Source organism: Oryctolagus cuniculus, chromosome 9, assembly GCF_964237555.1.
Source record: "Oryctolagus cuniculus chromosome 9, mOryCun1.1, whole genome shotgun sequence".
Lineage (NCBI taxonomy): Eukaryota > Metazoa > Chordata > Mammalia > Lagomorpha > Leporidae > Oryctolagus > Oryctolagus cuniculus.
The window spans coordinates 105,756,601-105,777,685 of NC_091440.1; the positions used below are offsets into that span (position 1 = coordinate 105,756,601).

The 21,085-nt window shown below is 56.2% G+C and overlaps 1 protein-coding gene across 10 annotated transcripts in view; it reads left to right on the forward strand.

Annotated features, from left to right (window-relative positions):
- Window positions 1-21,085, forward strand: part of CRACR2A (calcium release activated channel regulator 2A) — a 212,075-nt gene that overhangs the window by 185,002 nt on the left and 5,988 nt on the right. For 6 of the 10 annotated variants that reach the window (XM_051850217.2, XM_051850216.2, XM_070048428.1 and 3 more), the window contains 6 exons: window positions 608-740; window positions 7,858-7,939; window positions 8,019-8,133; window positions 15,380-15,481; window positions 18,449-18,525; window positions 19,969-20,179. In XM_051850217.2, coding sequence (XP_051706177.2) covers window positions 608-740; window positions 7,858-7,939; window positions 8,019-8,133; window positions 15,380-15,481; window positions 18,449-18,525; window positions 19,969-20,053 — 594 coding nt within the window. In that variant the 3' untranslated portion in view covers window positions 20,054-20,179. Of the gene's footprint in view, window positions 1-607; window positions 741-1,004; window positions 5,818-7,857; window positions 7,940-8,018; window positions 8,134-8,642; window positions 9,671-15,379; window positions 15,482-18,448; window positions 18,532-19,968; window positions 20,180-21,085 lie in introns of those variants that run through there. The other 4 variants (XR_007921043.2, XM_051850218.2, XR_011378673.1 and 1 more) reach the window with 4 other exon arrangements.

Genomic DNA, 21,085 nt, shown 5'->3' on the forward strand with positions numbered 1-21,085 from the left:
GCATTATGATATTTGTTCAATGACGGGAGCTAATTCGCCCAAATCCACTTTTAAATAGATTCCAAAGCCTCCTCCTCAGCTGACCTGGCAGAGCTGAGCTAGGCCTGCAGGCGGGGTCCAGGTGGGCGAGCTTCCCTGTGCTGAAGAGTCAGCTCCGTCCTCCACCTCCTGCTCCCTGTGTCCTGGAACAGTCTCATTCCCCTCCTGGGCCTTAAAGGCCCTGCCTGCTGGGGACACTGACGCCATCCAGCTACCTCCCTCTGCAGCTGGTCCTGCAAGGCAGGGGGCATGGGTCCCAGGTTCCTGAGTGGACACTGTCTGACCTTAGTGGCCCCAGGAAGGTGGCGATGCTGAGATGTGAGCCCTGTGCAGGGAGGCGAGAGTGTCCCGCCCTGGGCCCAGGCTTTGGGTGATGGGGCAGAAGTAAGAGGCTCCCTCCCAATCAGGGAGGTGTCCACCTACGCGACACAGAGGAGCTGTCTTACGTCTTGGCCTGCTGCTGATGGGGAGCCCAGGACCACCAAGGGGACGAGAGGAGGGTGGGCTGTGGATGGAGCAGGAGCAGCGGCCATGGCCAGCCATTGGCCAGACTGCGTGCCTCCCACAGGAGGAGCGCTACCCATCCACGCCAGACCGGCTCTTCAAGATTGTGTTCGTGGGCAACTCCGCCGTGGGCAAGACGTCTTTCCTGAGGAGGTTCTGTGAGGACTGCTTCTTGCCAGGCATGGTAGCCACTGTAGGTGAGTTCTCGTCCCCAAGGTGCACCTGCGACCATGTGAGGAGAGGGCGGAGAGGGACTTGGAGCCAGTGGGGTGGGGGTCATGGGGACCGCAGCTGCTTTGCTCAGCGATGAGGTCTACATGTGATGGGGCCCTGGAGTACTTCCCAACTTGAGCCCTGGGTGTGTGCACCTGAGTGTGGCAAAGGTGGGGCTGCAGCCCCCTTGTCCCCACCAGGAGCTCCCACCTCCTCCTTACCACTCCTTCCCCACCATGCTCCCCCAGAACTGACCAGGATGACTCTTGGGGCCCACACACTGCACCACATCCCCATGCCTCACCAATGGGCTGCCACTGCCCCGCCTTGCCCTGCTGGATGAGGGAAAACTGAAATCTGCTGGAACCCCGACCGGGACTAGAACCTGGGGTGCCGGCGCCGCAGGCAGAGGATTAGCCAAATGAGCCACGGTGCTGGCCAACAAAGGTGTTTGTATTCATAATTACAATCTGTCTTTTTTTTTTTTTTCCCACGGGCAGAGTGGATAGTGAGAGAGAGAGACAGAGAGAAAGGTCTTCCTTTTGCCGTTGGTTCACCCTCCAATGGCCGCCACTGCTGGCGCGCTGTGGCCGGCGCACCGTGCTGATCCGAAGCCAGGAGCCAGGTGCTTCTCCTGGTCTCCCATGGGGTGCAGGGCCCAAGCACTTGGGCCATCCTCCACTGCACTCCCGGGCCACAGCAGAGAGCTGGCCTGGAAGAGGGGCAACTGGGACAGAATCCGGCACCCTGACCAGGACTAGAACCCCGTGTGCCGGCGCCGCTAGGTGGAGGATTAGCCTATTGAGCCGCGGCGCCAGCTACAATCTGTCTTCATCACAGTGCCGGGGGACAGGCTTTGTTATGTGTGTGTGTGTGTGTGTGTGAGTGTGGGTGTGGGATAGGGCACAGTGCTCCAGACAGCAATTTTACTCATCAAACTTCACCTGTCCTCCTTCCCAACCTGTCGAGTGATGGCTGAGATGAGTCAGTCTGAGTTCAGGGGTGACCATGGGAGGTGCCCCTGCTCTTGGGTAACATCGTAATGAAGTCGAGGCTTTTACTCCCTCCACCTGCAGGTGCACACTGCACACAGATGAGGGCCACACTCAAGGGCTTATGGACCTTTTAGTTCCCATCAGGCTGACTCGCTCAACAAAAGATACCTACAGTGAGTGCCTGCTACGCACTGAAAGTTGACTTCCCTAATCCCAAAAATCTGAAATCCCAAACGCGCCCAAAAACTGACACTTGAGTCCTGAGCTGGTGTCACGTGTGGAGCACTTCACGCCTGGTCTCCTGTGTTTAGATTTGGGTCTCATCCTCAAGCTGTGTCATTATGTATTCATCTATGCAAATATTCCAAAATCTGAAAAATCCCCAAATCCAAAGCACCTGCATTCCCCTACCTGTAACTTAGCTGAACTGATAAAGTCAGCCATATGGGTATTCACCAAGGGCGGTTTTTGTTTTTGTTTTTGGGGCTTTTTTTTTTTTTTTTTTTTTTTTTTGACAGGCAGAGTTAGAGAGAGAAAGACAGAGAGAAAGGTCTTCCTTCCGTTGGTTCACCCCCAAATGGCCGCCACGGCCGGTGCTGCGCCGATCCGAAGCCAGGAGCCAGGTGCTGCTCCTGGTCTCCCATGGGGTGCAGGGCCCAAGCACTTGGGCCATCCTCCACTGCACTCCCTGGCCACAGCAGAGAGCTGGCCTGGAAGAGGGGCAACCGGGACAGAATCTGGCACCCTGACCGAGACTAGAACCCCGTGTGCCGGCGCTGCAGACAGAGGATTAACCAAGTGAGCCGCGGTGCCGGCCAACAAAGGCGTTTGTATTCATAATTACAATCTGTCTTCATCACAGTGCCGGGAGACAGGCTTTGTTATCATCCCAGTAGACAGAGCAGGACACTGAGGCCCAGCGAGCTGAAAGGGCTTGTCCACACAGCCATCGGGTGCTTTCCACTGCTTCCTGCTGCCCACGCCGTTTCCGTTCCATTCCATGACATCCCAGTAACCCAGTAACAGTACCACGTGCTTGGCCCCCAGTGAGTGCTGGGTCCCTCTTCTCCCAGAAAGTGGACAGCAGTTGATGGAGGCAGGAGAGGGCCCAGGGGGACATCAGAGCCACTCCCCGGCTCTGACTCCAGCCAGCTGTGTGACCTCAAGAGGACACGGTCCCTCCTTGGGTTTCAGTTTTCCCTCATCTGAAAAATGGGGGATTTGAATCAGGCACCCCAAGCCTGCTCCTAAGGCTGGACCTCTGACCAAACCCCTGCCAGTCTTTGCTGGCTGACAGGCTGCTTCTACGGGACAAACTTCCCACGCCCCAGGCCCCTGCCCGAGGAGACCCCACTGTCTTCGTCTTACCCTTCCAACTTTTTTCCTACCTCTGGGTCTCTCCCACAAGCCTCAGCGTCCTGGTCTTACTGCTGAGCCCTTTCCTGCTCCGTGGCAGCACCGGGGACATCCTCCCTTCTGCTCCACTCCGCCCAGAGATCGAGAACTTCCCCAGACACAGAATTAGGGCGACAGGGAAGAAGGGCAAGGCCTGTGAGCTAAGCCCAGAGGAGCCTGGCCTTGCCTCGCCTTGAGAGCAGCCGCTGGGAGTGAGCCGAGTGCTCTGTGCACGGTGAGGCAGGAAGCGGTGGCTGGGCGGGTGTGTGGAGCAGTGGGTAAGAGGCCACTTGAAACACACGTATCTGAGAGCCTGGTTCGAGTCCCAGCTCCACATCTGATTCCGGCTTCCTCTTAACGCACATCCTGGGAGGCAGCAGGTGGGGGCTCAGGTTGTTGGGTCCCTGTCACCCACCGGAGAGACCTGGATGGAGTTCTAGCTCCCAGCTTTGGTCTAGCCTACACCTGACTGTTTCAGGCATTTGGGGAGTGAACCAGCAGATGGAAGATCTCTTGTCTCTGTATACGTGTGTGTGTCTGCCTTTCAAACAAAAGTGAAAATAAGTGGAAATTACAACAAAAAAAGAAGCAATGGGCGAGAGAACCAGACTCACCTTCCTTGGAGGGCATCCCATGGGCTGGGCCCCCAAGCCATGACCCCATGCAGGTGTACAGGAGGCAGAGGCATGGAGGCCAAGCCCTCAGGCCCTCAGAGGCACGCCCCCCAGGGCTGTGTGCATCTCTGTCCACAAATCAGCATCTGTTTCCATCTTGAGGCCTTGGATAGAAGCCTGAAAAAGAGGAAGTCAGAGGAATTTGCACTTCCCAGGAGGCCAATTATGAAAACAACTACAATTTAGGAAGTGGAAAAAAAATCCAAAGTTCCAAATCAGGAATGCCCTTCATCACGCCGCTCGAGCAGGCTGGAGCGGCGGCTCAGATTAGCTTCCCTGCCACGCAGCGGGCTCGCTCTGCTGCCCATGTCGGTGAGCAGATGGCACAGCAGCCGTCTGGAAGGTGCGCCCTTCACAGAGCTATCACGGCCATGGAGGCCACGCCGTCCACCCCCAGATCAGGGCCTGGCCATCACCCGGCCAGGGCAGTCAGTGGCCATGACAGTGTCCAGGAGTGGGGGGTGCTGTGGTTCTTCCTGGCACACTTCCATCGCCAGAGGGGTCCCTGTTAACTTCCTGGAATCTGCTCCCTCCCAGAAACGAGGACCCTTGTCCTTGTGTGTAAAGTGAGTTGCTGTAACACTACCTTGTGACTTCAAGTGTCCTGCCTGTCCCACCTTAGGATCCAGCCTACTCCTTCAATAGCAGGTGCTTAGGGCTGGGCATTGGGTGCAGCTGTGGAGCTGTGGCTTGGGACACTCTCATCCTCTCAGCGTGCCTGGGTTCAAGTCCTGGCTCTCCTCTCCATTCCAGCTTCCTGCTAACACCCACCCTGGGAGGCAGCAGGTGATGGCCCAAACACGAGGGTCCCTGCCACCCACATGGGAGACTGGGATGGAGTTCTTGCCTCCTGGCTGAAGCCTGGTCCAACCCTGACTGTTGTGGGCATTTGGGGAGTGAACCAGCAGATGGCAGATCTGTGTGTGTGTGTGTGTGTGTATTTCTCTGCCTTTCAAAGAAAACATTAGTGAACTAATTTTTTAAAAAATAGCACCTTCTTGGGCCCCATGGACATCCTGGAGGCATCAGATGATGGGTTTTGTAGGACACTAGAGCCGGAAGCAGCTGGGGGGGTGGCCTGTGCATAACATCTCATGTTGTAAGTGAGGCGACTCAGAGCCCTGGTCAAGCTGCATATTAGCAGCTAAGGCTCACTGGAACCCAGGACTCCAAGTCCACTGCTCTTTCCACTGTTCCTTGCAGAAGGAGTCACGGCCTCTCTGCTTTAAATCACCAGGCAGAACCCAAGGTGCACCTTGCCAAAGCTTTGCCTTGGTCCTCTCCTGGCCACTACTCAGATTCCATCCCACTGCCCTTCTCTACAGAGAAATCCAGGAGCACCCTAAGGCTTGCTGGCGCTCCCCACTCCTCCACCCCTCCTGCTTTGCCACAGCTCACACCCGTCTTTTCCAGAAACATAAACATAAAGGACCACTTCCCTGGGGTCCTTCAGCCCAGCTCCAACCCACACCATCTCCATAGCCCGCTTTCTGGTGATAGGCTGCTCCAACTTGATGCCATCTTGGAGCCAGTTGAGTTGCAATGTGAGGGTCACCATGACATGACCATTGTCTGTTACAGCTGAACCTCAAGGTCATAAACAGGGGACATGGCTGTTTCATCTGTTGCCTGAGTTTGTGGGTGGGGAAAGTGGACCCCTCAAAGGAGGCGAGGTAAAGCATCAGCAAGATCCCTCTGCTGCTCAGTGGCAGAACTGAGCCGGGAACACAGGACATGGGTCTGCTGCCAGCTGGGATCTTAGAGCTGCCCGTGGCCTTCAGATCCATTAGCGCCCCTGTGGGCTTACTCACCTGCTTCCTCCACCTGCCTGCCTGTGTGGGCAGGGAGGAGTCCTTTGTGTGTGCAGCAGGGAGTCTGGCCAAGCTCACCCCAGCACAGAACACATCTTCCAGCTCTCTGCTGTCCCGCTCACTCCCGGTGAGACAAAGCTCCCACCCCCTGGCAGAACAAGTAGCCAATGGCAGCCAAGACCCAGCTGCTCCCGCACCACCCACCTGCGCTCCTGCCGGCGGCCTTGCCAACAAGCAGAGGGCTCCGTCCTCCGGGCCCTGGACCCGCCAGCCTGTTTCAGATCCAGCCATGGCTGGCCTTCTCCTGAGTAGTTATCAGAAGGCAGCCGCCTCTTCAGTTTCTCAGACTACAGGCCCTGAAGCCCCTTCACTGTTTTTAGCCAAGGAGAAAACTCCCTCAGGGTGCTGCTCCCCACCAGGTGCAACGTGTTTTGATGCGAGTACTTAGCCAGAGCTTTGTCCTTGGAACAAAGAAGCCAGGGGCTCTGTGCCCGAGGTGCACAATCAAAGGGGCAGTGAGCCTCAGAGCTGGGTTCACATGTCACCGCTGTCACCACTGCAGCTGTCTGGCTCTGGCCAGGCGCAGCATCTGGACTCCTGATCTTCAGCTCTCCGTGGAGCATGCATTTGTGTGTGTGTGCATGTGTGTGCATGTGACTGTGTGTATGCATATGTGCACGGGTGTGTGTGTGGGCACACGAGTATGTCCACGTGCGCTTGCAGATTACGGCTCACGTGGACGACACAGGTGCACTGTGAGGTGGGGGAGGCAGCCAGTGGAAAGCACTCCCTAAGGGGAAGAATCACTTTTGTCCATCCGGGCAGCCATGTGGGACACCTACATGGAGGGTTTCTCTCTGCCCTCCTCTGAAGCACAGGCCTCTGGACCCCGCTTGGCCCCAACATTCTCCGAGTGGCCACCTCTGCCTCTCCTCTCCTTGTGGGTCTCTAGTGGGCTGGCCTTGGCCTTTGCCATGGCCTTGGCCTTTACCATGGCCTTGGCCTTTGCCGTGGCGGGGTGACTTTTCCCATTGACTGCCTCCGTCTCTGCTTGCCCTCCTATGCTCCTGTCTGTCCAGGTCAGGACTACAGGGGTCTTTGTGAGGGTGCGAGGGGATCCTGGCGAGTTCTGGGGCCTGGTCCTTGAGGGGAGGATTGCAACAGCTCTCTGCATCATGAACGCTCTTGCCCACACAGCAGAGGGGGAACATCTGGATCACAGCGCCGAGGCCGGTGTGGGCCACAGAACGCGGGCCACTGACCTCCTTCCCTCTCCCTGGGGTTTGCCCAGTGCCTGGGCTTCCATCTCGAGGGTGAAGGCTGCCTTTGGCTCCCTCCTCCCCCCGCCTCCTCCCCTCTCTTCTGTCCTTTCCTCTACCTGCCAGTGTCTCCCCTGCTTCTTCCTCCTTCTCCCCACCCCCAACACCTCTGGATTGGATGGCTCAGGTGTATGACCCACCCCTTGGATATTTGGATTTTATTAGGGGAGATTTTGGAAGGGTTCTAGGCCAAGAGAGACAGAAAGGAAGGAAGGAAGATTAATTTGGAGACAATCTTTTTTCCTCTTTTTTTTTTTAAAAAAAGATCTATTTATTTATTTATTTATTTGAAAGGCAGAGCTCACGCTCGAGAGAGCTATTTTTCACCCAGTGGTTCACTCCCCAAATGGCTGCAGCAACCAGGCCTAGGCCAGGCTAAAGCCAGGAGCCAAGAACTTCCCATAGGCCTCCCATGTGGGTGGCAGGGCCCACGTATTTGGGCCATCATGTGCTGTTTGCTCAGATGCACTATCAGGGACTTGGATCAGAAGCAGAGCAGCGGGGACTTGAACCGGTGCCCTCATGTGGGATGCCGGCATCACAGGCTGTGCCGCCACGCCTCCTCCTCCATGTTCCCAGCGAGGGAGTAAGCCGGCAGGCATGAATGATGGTCTGCGTTGGTCTCATGCTTTCACGTGCGTGATCTGATTGATCCCTCCACGGGTCTGGATCACATGACAGCTGCAGTTCCAGAGGCTCCGTGATTTGATCAAGACCCGCAGCCAGTGCATGGCAGATAGGACCAGAACACAAGGGCCAGGCATCCTGAAGCTGTGTTCTGTCCACGTCCCCTCGTCACCTCCCAGAAGCTGCACCCTGGGCCGGTGTGACTCTGGGCACGCTCTGGTTTGAAGATGAGGCTGGCTCTGGTGTGCGGCAGCCCCAGCAAGCCCATTGCACCTTGCAGGCATCGATTACCGTGTGAAGACCGTGACTGTGGACGGTGCGCAGGTGGCCCTGCAGCTGTGGGACACGGCTGGGCAGGAGAGGTGAGGAGCTGTCCCCCCACCGGCCTGGCCACCCCAGGGACGGTCCAGCACCTCTCACCCCATGGCCCTTCCGTGACAGGTACCGCTGCATCACCCAGCAGTTCTTCAGAAAAGCCGACGGGGTCATCATCATGTACGACCTCACGGCCAAGCAGTCCTTCCTGTCGGTGCGGCAGTGGCTGAGCAACGTGGAGGTGAGCTGGCCGCCTCCCGGGGAGCCCCGGGCTTGCTCTTGCGCCGCCCCCTCTTCTCTGCCACCCGCCCACCTGGCCCGCTGCACTTTCCAAACCCGATTCAGAACAGACCGATCCCTCTGTCCAGGCAGCAATGCCTCGGAGCAGGCTGGCCACTGGGAGTCTGGACGTGAACGAGACGGACACAGACCCCGCCCTCCTGGGGAGAAAACGGACACGTGACGCCAGGAACTGTGTCCCTCCCATTGCTGTGGGCTCTCAGAGCCAGAGTCTGGGTTGGGAGAGGGCTGGGAGCCTTCCCTCATCCTCAGCACCGCCTCTTCCACGCCCTGCGTCAGTCTGGCTCCGGGGGCCCAGCTGCGGGCTGCGTTTGGGGACCTCTGTCACAGCCTTCACACAAGGGCACCTTGACCGCCCATGTGGGGGCTCCAGGCAGGGCCTCGGGGCCTGGTGTCCCCTTGGAATTCAGGGTGACCTCGAGGACTCTGCTGTCTCCACCTTGCTTGCAGCGTGTTGCTTCGCATGTGCTTCCTGCTCCCTGCCTGTCTGCGTGCTCCTCTTCTGCCATGCCAAGGCAGCCTCTTCAAGGTCAAGGGTCGTATGGACGAGCCACTCGTTTCTTTCACGAACCAGTCACGTAAGATGTCCCAGCTCTTCCGCCAGCGTCATCTTTGATTCGCTGAGTTTGGTGCAGAACACTGCGGGACGCTGTCCAGGGGCTGGGGATTCCGGAAGCAAACAAGAGACAGCGCTGGCGCCTTCACGGAGCTGACGGGCAGCTGCCTCTGCTCCAGGCCTGCAGCAGCGTGCACAGTCCCTGGTCACTTCCTCGAAACCCTTGCAAGTCCCGTGTTTACCCACCCACAGCCTCTGCAGGAGTCTGCCTCCTGGGAGCAGCAGTGCAACCTGGGAGCGTGGCATGGGGACCCACGTAAGCAGTGCCCAGCGGATGGTGGATGCACTCATGGATGCCCTCTGGTGGTGAAGGCAGAAACTAGAGTTGTACATTTCTTCACTCCTTTGGGCCCAAAGAGCTATGACCCCTCCAACCCAAATCTTTCTCTTACAGTTCTGACTGGTTGAGCCATTCCCTTTCTCCACTCATCTGTCTCCTTCTCATTACCAAAAAAAAAAGAAAAAGAAAGAAAGAAAAGGAACAGAATGGATGCCAGAGCCCAGAAACCTATTTAACACAAATTATTGTTCAAAATTGCTGCACCTGAGCACTGTATGAGACCAGGCGAGTCTTAAATGCAGCAGATCGTCTGGACGCCGAGCTAGCAATGGAAGGAAATGGCCCGGGTGACCGTGACAGTGATTCCTCTGCAAACACTGGTGTTCGTGGCATGAATTTCCTTCCCCTTCCTCCCTCCTTCCTCTTCGTGGTTGTGTGGCAACACCAGCAGATCCATCTTCGTCACAGAAGTTAGGCACAGGAGAGACCTTGGGGGTCTCCCAACCTGGTGATTTTCAGAACTTCTGCCAAGCCCTGGAATGCAGCTGATGTTCCCCAGAGCTTGGGTTGCGGCAAGGAAAGGTTCGTGGCCACAGTTCTGGGCCCCTCATTTCCCTCTTGGTCAGACTGGCTCTGCTTCTTCAAGTTTTGTATCTTGTAAGTCCAGGTACCATTTCGGTGGACAAAAGGGTTGCCCTTTGAACACCTCCAACCTGGCATAGCTGTCTCATGCTCAAGGGGAGAAATCAGGGCCACTGCTTCTCCAGCCCACCCCTTCTTTTCCCAGCCACAGACACAGAATTGTGAACCAGCATCTGCATTTCGATGTGTCCTAGAGCTGGGCGGAGCTGGTCCTGTGGCCTGGGGTTAGTGGGAGTGAGTGCAGACACGTGTATGGATCTGTGCTGTCTGCTGTCCTCGGGGCTGTCACTTCCTAGACACCTGCTGCACAGAGAGCTGGGATCCAGAGGACAGAGAGCATCAGGTTGGGTTTGGTGACAAGAGGGAAGAACTCTCAGGCCACCTTGAGCTGTGACTGGGGTCATTCTCCGGAACATGTACCAAGCACACGCCTCCCTGGGCTGAAGAACATCGCCAGCCCCTGCTTGCTACAATGCCCCCTGGAAGCCATGATGCACCCATGGGTGCGGGGGCCGGGCCAAGAGGCACATCCATGCTTGGTTAATTCAGAATTCTCTGTGGGTGGGGTTTTCCATACAATTTGTAGTTCAAGATTTTCCTTCTTGAAAATTTCAGGAGAAGGTACAGTTAAACGCTCCTAGATGGCTAACCTAGATGAGTATCAGGAGGATGTTTTAACCAACATGAATTCCAGGGCGCTTTCTCCCACAGTGGAATGATTCAGGGCCCGGGGAGAAAAAAACCCAGAGCTCTCCAATTGACTTTGATGCCCAGCTACCCCCCCCCCCACTCCCCAGCCTGCACAGGTGCTTCTCAAACTTTCAACACAGGTAGGGATGACCTGGGACCCTGTTAAAATGCAGACTGGGACACAGCAGGTCTGGGCCATGCTCTGAGATTCGTGTTTCTAACAAGTGCTCAGGGGAGGCCAGTACTGCTGGTCCAGGGTCTACCCTGTGAGCCGCAGTCATGTACAAAGGCACCTGTGCTGTTGGCCGGGAGTTGGCTCTGTGGCCCCCACACAGCCTGTGGCCCCCGGCACCCCAGAGACTGCCGTGTGATGTACCCGGAGTCACATTCAACTCAGCAGCCTGAGGATTCGGGAGCAAGTGCGGGAGGGAGGCTGTGTCTCGTGGCAGGGTGTGTGTGGAAAGTGTGCAAGGGGAGCATCAGAAACGCAATTATTCTCCCAATTCTTGAAAAGCGAACTCATTCTGCCTTGGCAACCGGCAATCAGAGGTGTCAGCTGATAGATGGAAACTTGACACTTAATTTGATCTGAGGGGAACTGGAAATAATAAGTGCTTTATATTTGTGGCACACTTGATTTTTCCAAAGAGCTCCAAGCACTTTACCAACTCCCTCGCCTGGCGAGGGGAGGGTGGAGGGCGCGCTCTAATAGCAGCCTTCGGGGCCCTGAAGCTCGTTACGAAGGGAGGGGTGGCTGGTGGCTCGCAGTGCCCCTTCCACCCTCGGCCTGGACAGCAGCACTTACACGGCCAGACACGCCCTCCGTGGCACAGGCTGACTCTTGGAAGAGGTGGGGCGGCGTGGAGCTTCCTGCAAATGGAGTCCTGACTCTCCCAGCCTGGTCACTTCCGGGCCTACCGTGCCACGAGTCTGCAGTATATGTGGCGTTTGACTCTCAGTGGCCAGGACGGCGAAGCAGTTGTGTAGGGATGAGATCTTGGAGGGTTCCTTGTAGCCCAGAGAAGATCAAAATCCTCTGATGCAGGAAAACACCTGGCCTGCCTGTCCTCACGCCTGCCCACCTGCCCCACCCACCCAAGTCCTTGCTCCTCTCTCAGGCATCACCATGTCTGCGGGCCCACTGTGCGCCATCTCTCCCATGCACTTCATAGGACGTCGACATGGTTCCTCCCCGCTGCCAACTCAGCAATCCTGTAACTGTCTCTTGCCTCCTTCGGCTAGAATGTCTCCAGCCACTCCCATCCAGAGGGGGACTGGGCAGGCGCTAAGTGTCCTCTGGTAGACCAGGGAACAAACTGGACCTCTAAAGACGTTGTGGCCTGGGGCAGGGAGAGAAAATAGGATTTGGCAGAAGCCTGCGTGGGCTGGTGTTTCCTTCAAGTCCAGACAATCCTCAGCGCCCCGGGCCTGTGTTCCCGGGTGTTTAACTTCTCCGTAGATCTTTTTGTCATTCTGACAGCGCCATATTATGAAGCCCGGACACCTGGGAAGCCGATGACTGGAGCAGGTGATGTGCCAGACCAGTCTCTCCGAACTGGGAAAACCACTTAGAGACCTCTCATTTCCTGTGTGGGAAAAACAGATCCAAAGGGAGGAACTGACTTGTCCACGGCGCCTGCCGAATCAGGACCCCGGGCTTGGCCTCTGCCCGGCGCTTTCCTCCAGCCACGCGCGGCTCACGGTTGACCTCTGCCCCCGGACAACCACCATCCGTCTGCTTTCTCAGGCTTTTCTTGCTTCGGTCCCAAAGCAGAACGGTTGCGCAGCTCAAGGGGGCCTGGCCCGCTTCCCTCTCCCCGCCTGAGCTGCCAGCTAAATTTCCTTCTGTGATCTCTGTCCTTGGTGACAACGTACAGCACGGAGCAAAAAATAGCAGTTTGATTTTTCCCCCCACATTCCAAGTTGAGCTTGAAGTGCTGGCAGTTTAAAATGAACTACACAAATAAATCTTGTTTTGCCTCAGCGTCCAGGGGGAGGATAAATATGGAAACCCCCAAGATATAATTTTGCAGTCTTTTTTTTTTTTTTTAGCATAACGGCAACGGCATGCTTTCATGTGCTGAGAAATTTTTTTGTTCTGGCTCGAGAGAAATAGCAGCACACTCCCAGCTGAGTGCTTTTTCATGCCTCCCAGCAAACAGATATGAACACACACACACACACACATACACACCCCACAACCCACCAAACCCAACAGCTGCGCATTCTAAGCTAAACACCGATCCTCTGCGCCACACCGACAGCTCTGGTTATTTAAAGTCAAGATGTGCATTTCAACAAATCTTGTCTTCCAACAAGCTCGGGTGCAGAGAGAGGCAGCTAAGATGTCAAAGGGCCTCTCCGACAGCGGGTCACAGAACAGAAACCAGCTTCCGATGCCTGTTTTACGGATCAGAGAACAGGGACTCGGAGCAGGGGAGCCACCTAGGCAAGTCGCCCGAGAGGTGGCAGCGGGGCCCGAGTCTCCCGGAGAAACGCTGTGTGGCTGGCTCAAGAGCTAAGCTCTCTTTACTCTGACCTGCCACGCCCGTGGGGTTTTCTGCCGACACCTCTAACGGGATCCACCACAGAGATTGGACGGACCAGAGACTTGTTCCCCAGAGCCTTAGACGATTGAAAGAGGTGCCCTTTGACCTTTTCAAAAGGAAGTGCTACTTCATTAGGGAGCAGTTATGGGCATGCACTTGCCAAGGGGGTACCTGGGCTGAAAGGCTAGTTCAAATGGGACAGGTGTAAAGTTTAGGCAGCTGGATCAAGACTTCGGGTGTTAAAGGTAAGAAAGACCATGAGAGCCCGACCCCCAACTGCATGACCTCCCCGCGCCCTTGAGTCAGAGAGTGACCTTGAGCCGGGGTGACAGTGACGGTGACGGTGACAGACAGCCTGTGGAGGGGGTGCTGTGACCAGGGTAGCCGCGGAAGATGGAAACTCCAGCCGTGGCTGGGCCCTCTGCTTCCCTGCTGCTCCCTCTGAACTCCTCAGATCCAGGAATCGCTTTCAAATGGAAAGGACACTGCCCCTGCTTTCCCCAAGAGGCAGCACTGGCGTCTGGAGCACAGGGCTCGGGTGCTGGGCTTACGCCTCAGTCCCTTCCTCACTCCCGTGGGCCGCTCGGGGCCTGCCATCGCCTTCACAAGTGGGGCACTGAAGCCGCCGCCCGTTCCAAGTAGTGACAGAATCCGGGTTAGAGTCTGACGCCAGGTTTCCAGTCTGCTGCTCCTACTTCCAGAGAGCTTGCATGTCGAGAAATCCCACAGGCCGCGTCCTGCCTCGCCCGGCCGTCCACCAGCATCTCTCTCCCAGGTGCTCCAAACTGCAAGCCTTTGGCCCATTTCCTCTGCTTCCTCCGCTTTCCTGTGAAAAACTCTGCTTCGCACAAGTGTGCAGTGGGAAAACAGGCGGCGCTCCTGTTAACGACAGCTCGGGCTGATAGGGAGCCACAGCAGTCTGTATGTGGGTCTCTCACTTTCAAGTAATTGGAATATGGTGCCATCCACTTAATGTCTCAGCAACGCTGCACATAACTTAATCCGTGTTGATGGGGCAGAAGAGCACCCTAAGAGCTTGTAGTGCCTTTTAGTGGTTATCACAAGCATGAATCGACATCTTACCAATGGCTGGCAGCTTTAGAGCGTTCGAGGCAATAAGGCACTAAGTAGCAGAGCGTTCATTAGAGGCAAGAATCCAGACAATCAGTGTGAGGGAACAGTGGAGCCGTGTACTGCAGAGTCCTCACTACTCAGCGCCTTTGCTGCTGAATGTGCTTTTGGATTCTCGGAGAGTTTGATGTGCGCCCATTTCACAGATGAGAATTTTTTTCCCTCCATCGAATGGAAATACAAATGTGCAGGTTAAGGAGACTTGGAGGCTTTAATTTCAAGTGTAATTGCATTTACACTTAAAATAGGCGTGTGTGTCACTGGACTCTGGGCATTCGTTTGAAATGGTGAGGTGAGGTAGCTGAAGATGGAGACAACCTTAGCCGTGCAGTAACCCAGTTTTGTTAGCCCGCTGCTCCCTCCATGCAGTAAAACACTGTACTACCAGGAGTCACGGTTTGTTACCAAAGTGTGCTGACAAGTCCCCAGTTAAGTATTCCTCGAAGCAAAAGTAGTAACCCGCAGAGATGTGAACGAGGCTGCATCCACCGAGTCGCTGAGCGTGCTGGGTCCTGCGGGCACCCTCCGGAGAGGCCCATGTAGCACCCCCTTCACAAGGGAGGAGCAGAGACCCTGGGGGATGCGGACCCCCAGGGGAGGCAGGCGTATGGTTGTGTGGTTGTCATGCTACAGCCACTGGAGGAGTCCAGAGGGCAGACGCCTTGCAGAGCCTTGGACTTCTGGCCCCAGAGGTACAGCTGCTCAGAGGCAAAGCACCCAGCAGCAGGGGTCTGTAATGTCCACCTTCAGCTGGACCTGCAACAGCCACTTAAAGCAGCCCTGCGGGCCCAGCACCCTGACTCAGACTTGGCTCCCACCGTCAGGGAGCTTGTGTGCCAAGGGGAGGCCTCGGGGGGTGCCACTTCTAATCCAAGCAGCCCCAGCACAGCTCAAACCACATTGCATTGCTTCCCTTGGTTCCCTAGACTAAGCCTGGCCACTCAGGATGACCTGGGGTGCTGTCTGTAGGAGCCCACTCCTCCTGCACCCCACCCCCCTGCACACCTGCAGAGCCCATCTTCCATTCAAGACCCAAGGAGCATGATGAAGATGGCGCGGCCGCTGCAAAGATAGGGCTGGGAGGCACCCAGGGGCGGGCCTCGGGCACCCTGCCGAAGCGTGGTAAACTGAGGCTGTCGCAGAAGGGGGCTCTGGGGCCTGTGCTGGCAGCTGGGGATTCTCGAGCCAGATTGTACCTCCCCAGCCAGCATTTCCAGGCTGTCCTTCTGGGCGCTCCTTATGGATGCTTCTCTCACTTGGTGGATTATCTGTTCTGCAGGACGCTGTGGGAGACCGTGTGCCTGTGTTGCTGCTAGGCAATAAACTTGACAATGAGAAGGAGCGGGAAGTCCCCCGAGGCCTCGGAGAACAGCTTGCCAAGGTAAAGAGCGAGTATTTCCATCCCTCTGGACAGAGTGGGACCCCACCCCCACCCCACCCCCACCCCAGGGCACGTGGACATGTGCCCAAGAGCACTGGTGGGAATCTTCTCTGGAAGTCGCACAGGGTCCCAGCTCCTGCACTTGAAAGCCAAGTGGGCCGGTGCCGCAGCTCACTAGGCTAATCCTCCACCTGCAGCGCCGACACACCGGGTTCTAGTCCCGGTTGGGGTGCCGGATTCTGTCCCGGCTGCTCCTCTTCCAGTCCAGCTCTCTGTTGTGGCCCAGGAGTGCAGTGGAGGATGGCCCAAGTGCTTGGGCCCTGCACCCACATGGGAGACAAGGATAAGCACCTGGCTCCTGGCTTCGGATCGCCGGCCGTAGCAGCCATTTGTGGGGGTGAACCAACGGAAGGAAGACGTTTCTCCTCTGTCTCTCTCTCACTGTCTAACTCTGCCTGTCAAAAAAAAAAAGAAAAAAAAAAAAGAAAAAGAAAAGAAAGCAAGCCAAGTGGGCATTTGGCTTAGTGGCTAAAGTGCCACTTAGGATGCTCACATCCCACACTGGTGTGGCCGGGTTTATGTCCCAGCTGTGCTCTTGGGTCTAGATTCTGCTAATGTGCACCCTGTGAGGCAGCAGATAAAGGCTCGAGCGTCTGGGTCCCTCCCATCCACACGGGAGATCTGGACTGAGTTCCAGGGTCACTGGGCATTTGGAAAGTCAACCTGTGGATGAGCCTCTCTCTCTCTCTCTCCCTCTCTCTCTCTCTCTCTCCTTCCCCTTCCCCCCTCAAATAAATAAAAGTTAATTTAAAAAAAATTTTTAAGCCACAGACCATAAGCGCAGTTGTTTAGGGCCCTCTGAGGTGCACGGAAGTATCCTAAACTCTCTGGCTTGGAACTCAGAATCCTAAAGGCTGAGACAGTAAGAGGTCACTGATTGCAGGCCCCCTCTGACACTTGAATCCCAGCGTCTGCATTCGCGCTGGTTCCCCTTCGCGATGAGAACTCCACGCAGGGGCTTCTGGGCCGCGCTGTTAGAGAGCTCAGCCTGTCAGCATCGAGCCTCAAAGCTGTGAGCTCCAGATGGCCTCGGGGGAGGGGTTCACACTGGAAAAACTGCCTTTAACAATAAGCAGCAGGGGGCGGGCGTGGCTACAGAGGTTAAGTCTCCAAGTGCTTGCCTCTGAGTCCTGACCCTGCTTCTGATTCCAGCTTCCTGCTAATGCACAACCTGGGTGGCAGCCATGGTGGCTGAAATACTTGGGTCTCTGCCACCCATAGGGGAGACTATGATTGGGTTCCCACCTTCTGGTTTTGGCCTGGCCCTGCCCTGCTTTTTACAGGCATTTGGGGAGTGAACAAGCAGATGGAAGATTTCTCTCTCTCTGTCTCTGTCTCTTTCTATGCCTTTCAAATAAATAAATAAATAATTTTAAAAATACACACCTGCCCTCCCGCCCAAGAAGGGAACCAGCCAGGCTTCATGGACGTGGGGCGGAACAACACAGTGCCTGTGCCATGGCTGCTTTTCCGGCCACGGTTTGGTCTGGGTGGAGCAGTGTATCTGGGAGCAAGGGTGCTTGCCAGCTCTGTGAGTCCACAGTCCCTTGCAGGCTTGCTGTTCACAGCCCCAGGGGCCCAGAGCCTCCGAGCGCACACACAGAACGTGAGATTGGAGGACAAGGGAGAACGAGGCCTGGCAGGTGCCTCTGCAGGGTCACCAGGCACCACAAACCCAAAACGCAAAACATCTTCTTGCATTTCATCTGGCAGAAAAATCTACTGGGAAGTGGCATAAGGCTGTTTGTGTTTTTTACCTCCTTTTGAGTGAAGACTCAAATCATTCACTGAAGAAATATTAATTCTTTCTGGTTATAAGATGATGTCTCAGACCCACTGAGGGCATTAGGTGTTCCATAGACCTTGCACTATTACCATTTCAAAATTCAACACTTCTGGATTCCTAAATACATCTGGATCCAAAGAGTCTGCTTAAGGAACTGCAGACCCGTATTATTATCCCATTTGCTTTTTTCTCTGTCTGGTCAGTGACAAAAGACTGAGACCCAGAGGAGTCCAAGCGATTCATTCAAATGATCACACAGTCCCTCAGTGCTGGGCTCAGAACCTGAGGCTGGCGGGCAAATGGTGACTTTCCATCTGAGAGTCTCTGCTGGGTGACAGACTGGCCTAAGGCCAGCGTCTGATGGAGTGGACAGGGCGAAATGTAGCCTATGGGCCTGAGGGAAGAGGGCAGAGGGTGGGACTGGGTCTGTGGGGCGTGGCCAGGGAGAGCGGGATGGGAGCCAGCGCTGGCAGCCTGCCTCCCCAGTGCACAAGGCATCCGTTAAGCCCCTCCAGAAGCGAGGGCTCGGGGCCATTAGCATCACGGTAGAAGCAATCAATCCATTAATGGGAGTGATAAGTACAATATGATGAGCCTTGACCCAGAGCCCCCCCACACACACTCAGCACAGCACTGGGCTGGTGGGGTCAGTGCCGACAGCCCGGGCAGCTGGCGCGTTATCCAGCTGGCCTGCAGAACTTCTCTCGGGTGCTTCACGGCGCCCGCCCGCGGCCCAGGGAACGCAGTGTCCTTGGAAAAGCATGCTGTGGGGAGCCCTGCCAGCCACCAAACGCAAGCGCCTTCTCCAGCCTCGTCTCCCTGCCCTGGACTTTGTGTCTTTGTCAGACTCGCAGGGCTGGGCCTGAAGGCCAAGTGATACAGGTGATGGGCGGCACTTGAGGACGTGGGCGGGCCCAAGGCGGCGGAAGGTGCAGCTCACCTGGGAGGTGCTTAGTGCGGAAGTCAAGCAGGTGTCGAGTGCGGAGCCAGCTGGAGGAGTTAAGGGGCCGGTGATGGGCAGTGAGTGTGGCAGGTGGAGGCACACAAGCCTTCTCTCACCTCCCCGCGCCCCCTGCAGCTCCCCTGCCCTCTGCCCATGGCCCTCCGCCTTCTAATTCCAGGAGAACAATCTCATCTTCTATGAATGCAGTGCCTATTCCGGTCACAATGCCAAGGAGTCCCTGCTGCACCTAGCCAGGTAACCCCCCGGGACCAGCTGGGCCGGGCTGGAGGAGGCCTCCCTACCTGTTGGCCGTGGAGGGTGGAAGGGTGGACCTTTGTGAGGGATCGCAGGGCTCGGAGGAGCCTTCTGGAGAAGTCCCTGCTGGTCACGCTGGCCACGGTATTCTGCTCCAAGCCTTAAAGGCTAACTTTCCCCGGGGCTCCTGGGGGAGGTCAAAGGTCACCTCCTGGGTCCCTCCACACTGGCAGCCAGCAAGGAGCTAGAATGGGTCATCTCCTGGGTTCTTGGGGGGCAGAGTGAGGAACCGGGGAGTGAGGGGCTGTGACACAGCGACGGCACCAGAGGAACAGGTCACATAGAAACACGAGTGCTCAAAGCCCTGCCCAACACCAAAACTTGGAAAAACAAAACCCACCGGGACGCATTTGCAGTCCTTGGCCATTCATTCATCCATCCGTTCATTCACACATCAAGGCATTCACTTTGTCCCACGCATCCGTCCGTCTATCTATCTGTACGTCCATCCATCCAGTGCTCAACAGTGCCCAATGTGCTCTTAGCACTCACTCTGGGAAATTTAAAACGTGCTTTCATTTGAATAATTTTTTGAAAGATTTATTTTTTATTTCATTTGAAAGTCAGAGTTACACAGAGAGAGGAGATGGAGAGAGAGAGAGAGGTCTTCTATCCGATGGTTCACTTCCCAATTGGCCACAAAATGGCCTGAGCTTCGCCGATCCGAAGCCAGGAGCCAGGAGTTTCCTCTGGGTCTCCCACGTGGGTGCAGAGGCCCAAGGACCTAGGCCATCTTCTACTGCTTTCCCAGGCCATAGCAGAGAGCTGGATCGGAAGTGGAGCAGCCAGGATTAAAACCGACACCCATATGGAATGCCGGCACTTCAGGCCAGGGCGTTAACCCGCTGCGCCACAGTGCCGGCCCCTCATTTGAATAATTAAGAACCAGAACCACTCTTCCACGTGTTAGAGAGGTTATGTACTGCAGAGAAAAAAACTCTAGACTAGACTTCTCTGGCACAACTGCCCAGGGCAGAGCCTCTTGAGCTTTGTCAGGGACGAAGTGGGAGCATCAGCCGGCTCCTCCCTGCCCACTCGCAGGCTGTGAGAATCAAAGGCACTGCTTCAGGTGATAGTGCCTGGGAAGTGTCCTTGCCATCATTTTAACCCCTTGCTTCCTGCCTCTAATCTGGAGCTACAGTCACTTGGCACGGCCTTTCTGTAGAGTGAACAACCCACAGCTATATTCAGGGGGCCGTGCTGAAGGCTGCTCACTGTGAGAGGCTGTGGAGACCCAGGGACCCCGTCTGCCCCCGCCCCACCCCCGTCACGCACCTGCACGCTGGGGAGGCCGGGTTCTCCCCGTGTTACCCCAACAACCTGGAACCTGCCGACTCCCAGGCCTCACAGCTCCCGCATGCGTCCCCCCTGCCCCTCTCCCAGGGTCCTCAAGGAGCAGGAAGACACAGCGAGGGAGGACACGATCCAGGTTGGCCGCCCAGCCAAGAAGAAGTCCTGCTGTGGCTGAGAGGAGGCCCCCGAGGACAGCTCCCACCCCGATCCCGCCAGGCTGCCACCCACTGAGGCCCGTCTGACCTCTGTGGTTGTCAGCCGCTTGCCTTTACGCAAGCGCAGGGAGCCACCCACCTGGGAGAGCCGCTCTTGGAGCATCGTGGCGTCTTCTCTCCCTTCTCTCTCTAGACCCGATGCCCAAGCCATTTATTTATTTATTTTTCCCACCAGCTTGGTTTCCTGGGAGAGAGAAACAGATGGGCTTTTCCAGAAAAGCCACCACGTGCCTTCTCCACCTCCCTTTCCCTCCCCCTTGCCCTCGGGAGCCCCAGCCCTGCAGTTGCCATGGAAACTGTTCAGGGAAGACTTGCTGCTTCCTGCAGGCCAAAGATAGCCCTGTTGGGCGATGCCGGTTTGCCTGGGTTCCTGGTGCCCAGAGGCCGGAGGGAGCCATCGGTTCCTGCTTCACAGGCGTTGACATACCTCAGTTGTTGAGAGAAGCAAACGAGGGCACCCACATTCTTTCTGCTCCTGCCTCCACCCCGGGGTCTCTGCTCCTTCCCTAATCCCAAGCCTCAGCACCCATCTCTCTCTGAGACACCACACATGCCGTGATTACCCCCTTGGTGTCTGTGTCCCGGTGCTTTACAAAGAACCTACAGCCTCCTCCCCATCCCCCCCCCCCCCACACCCCTGACCCAGGACGGAGTAGGGGTGACAAATTCACCCATGGGTTCAAGCAATAGGCTTGTTGCCTGCTTAACTCTGCAAAAAAAGCCATGCGCTGCCCAACAGAGCCTCCTGTCCTGGAAGATAGCAACAAGGCCGATGCAGCCGATGCAGCCGTGGAAAAGCCATTTTGTAACTGCTTCTTAAAATAGCACTTTGGAAAATCATGCATGGTGATTAACAGGGTAGATTGACACCCAGGCAGGAGGCCCAACACCAGGTCCCTAGTTACCAACTTCATTTGATTTATTCTACTTTATTCCAGAAGGATGTTTAAAAAAAAAATGAAAACACATGACTGTGATGATCTTGTACTGGT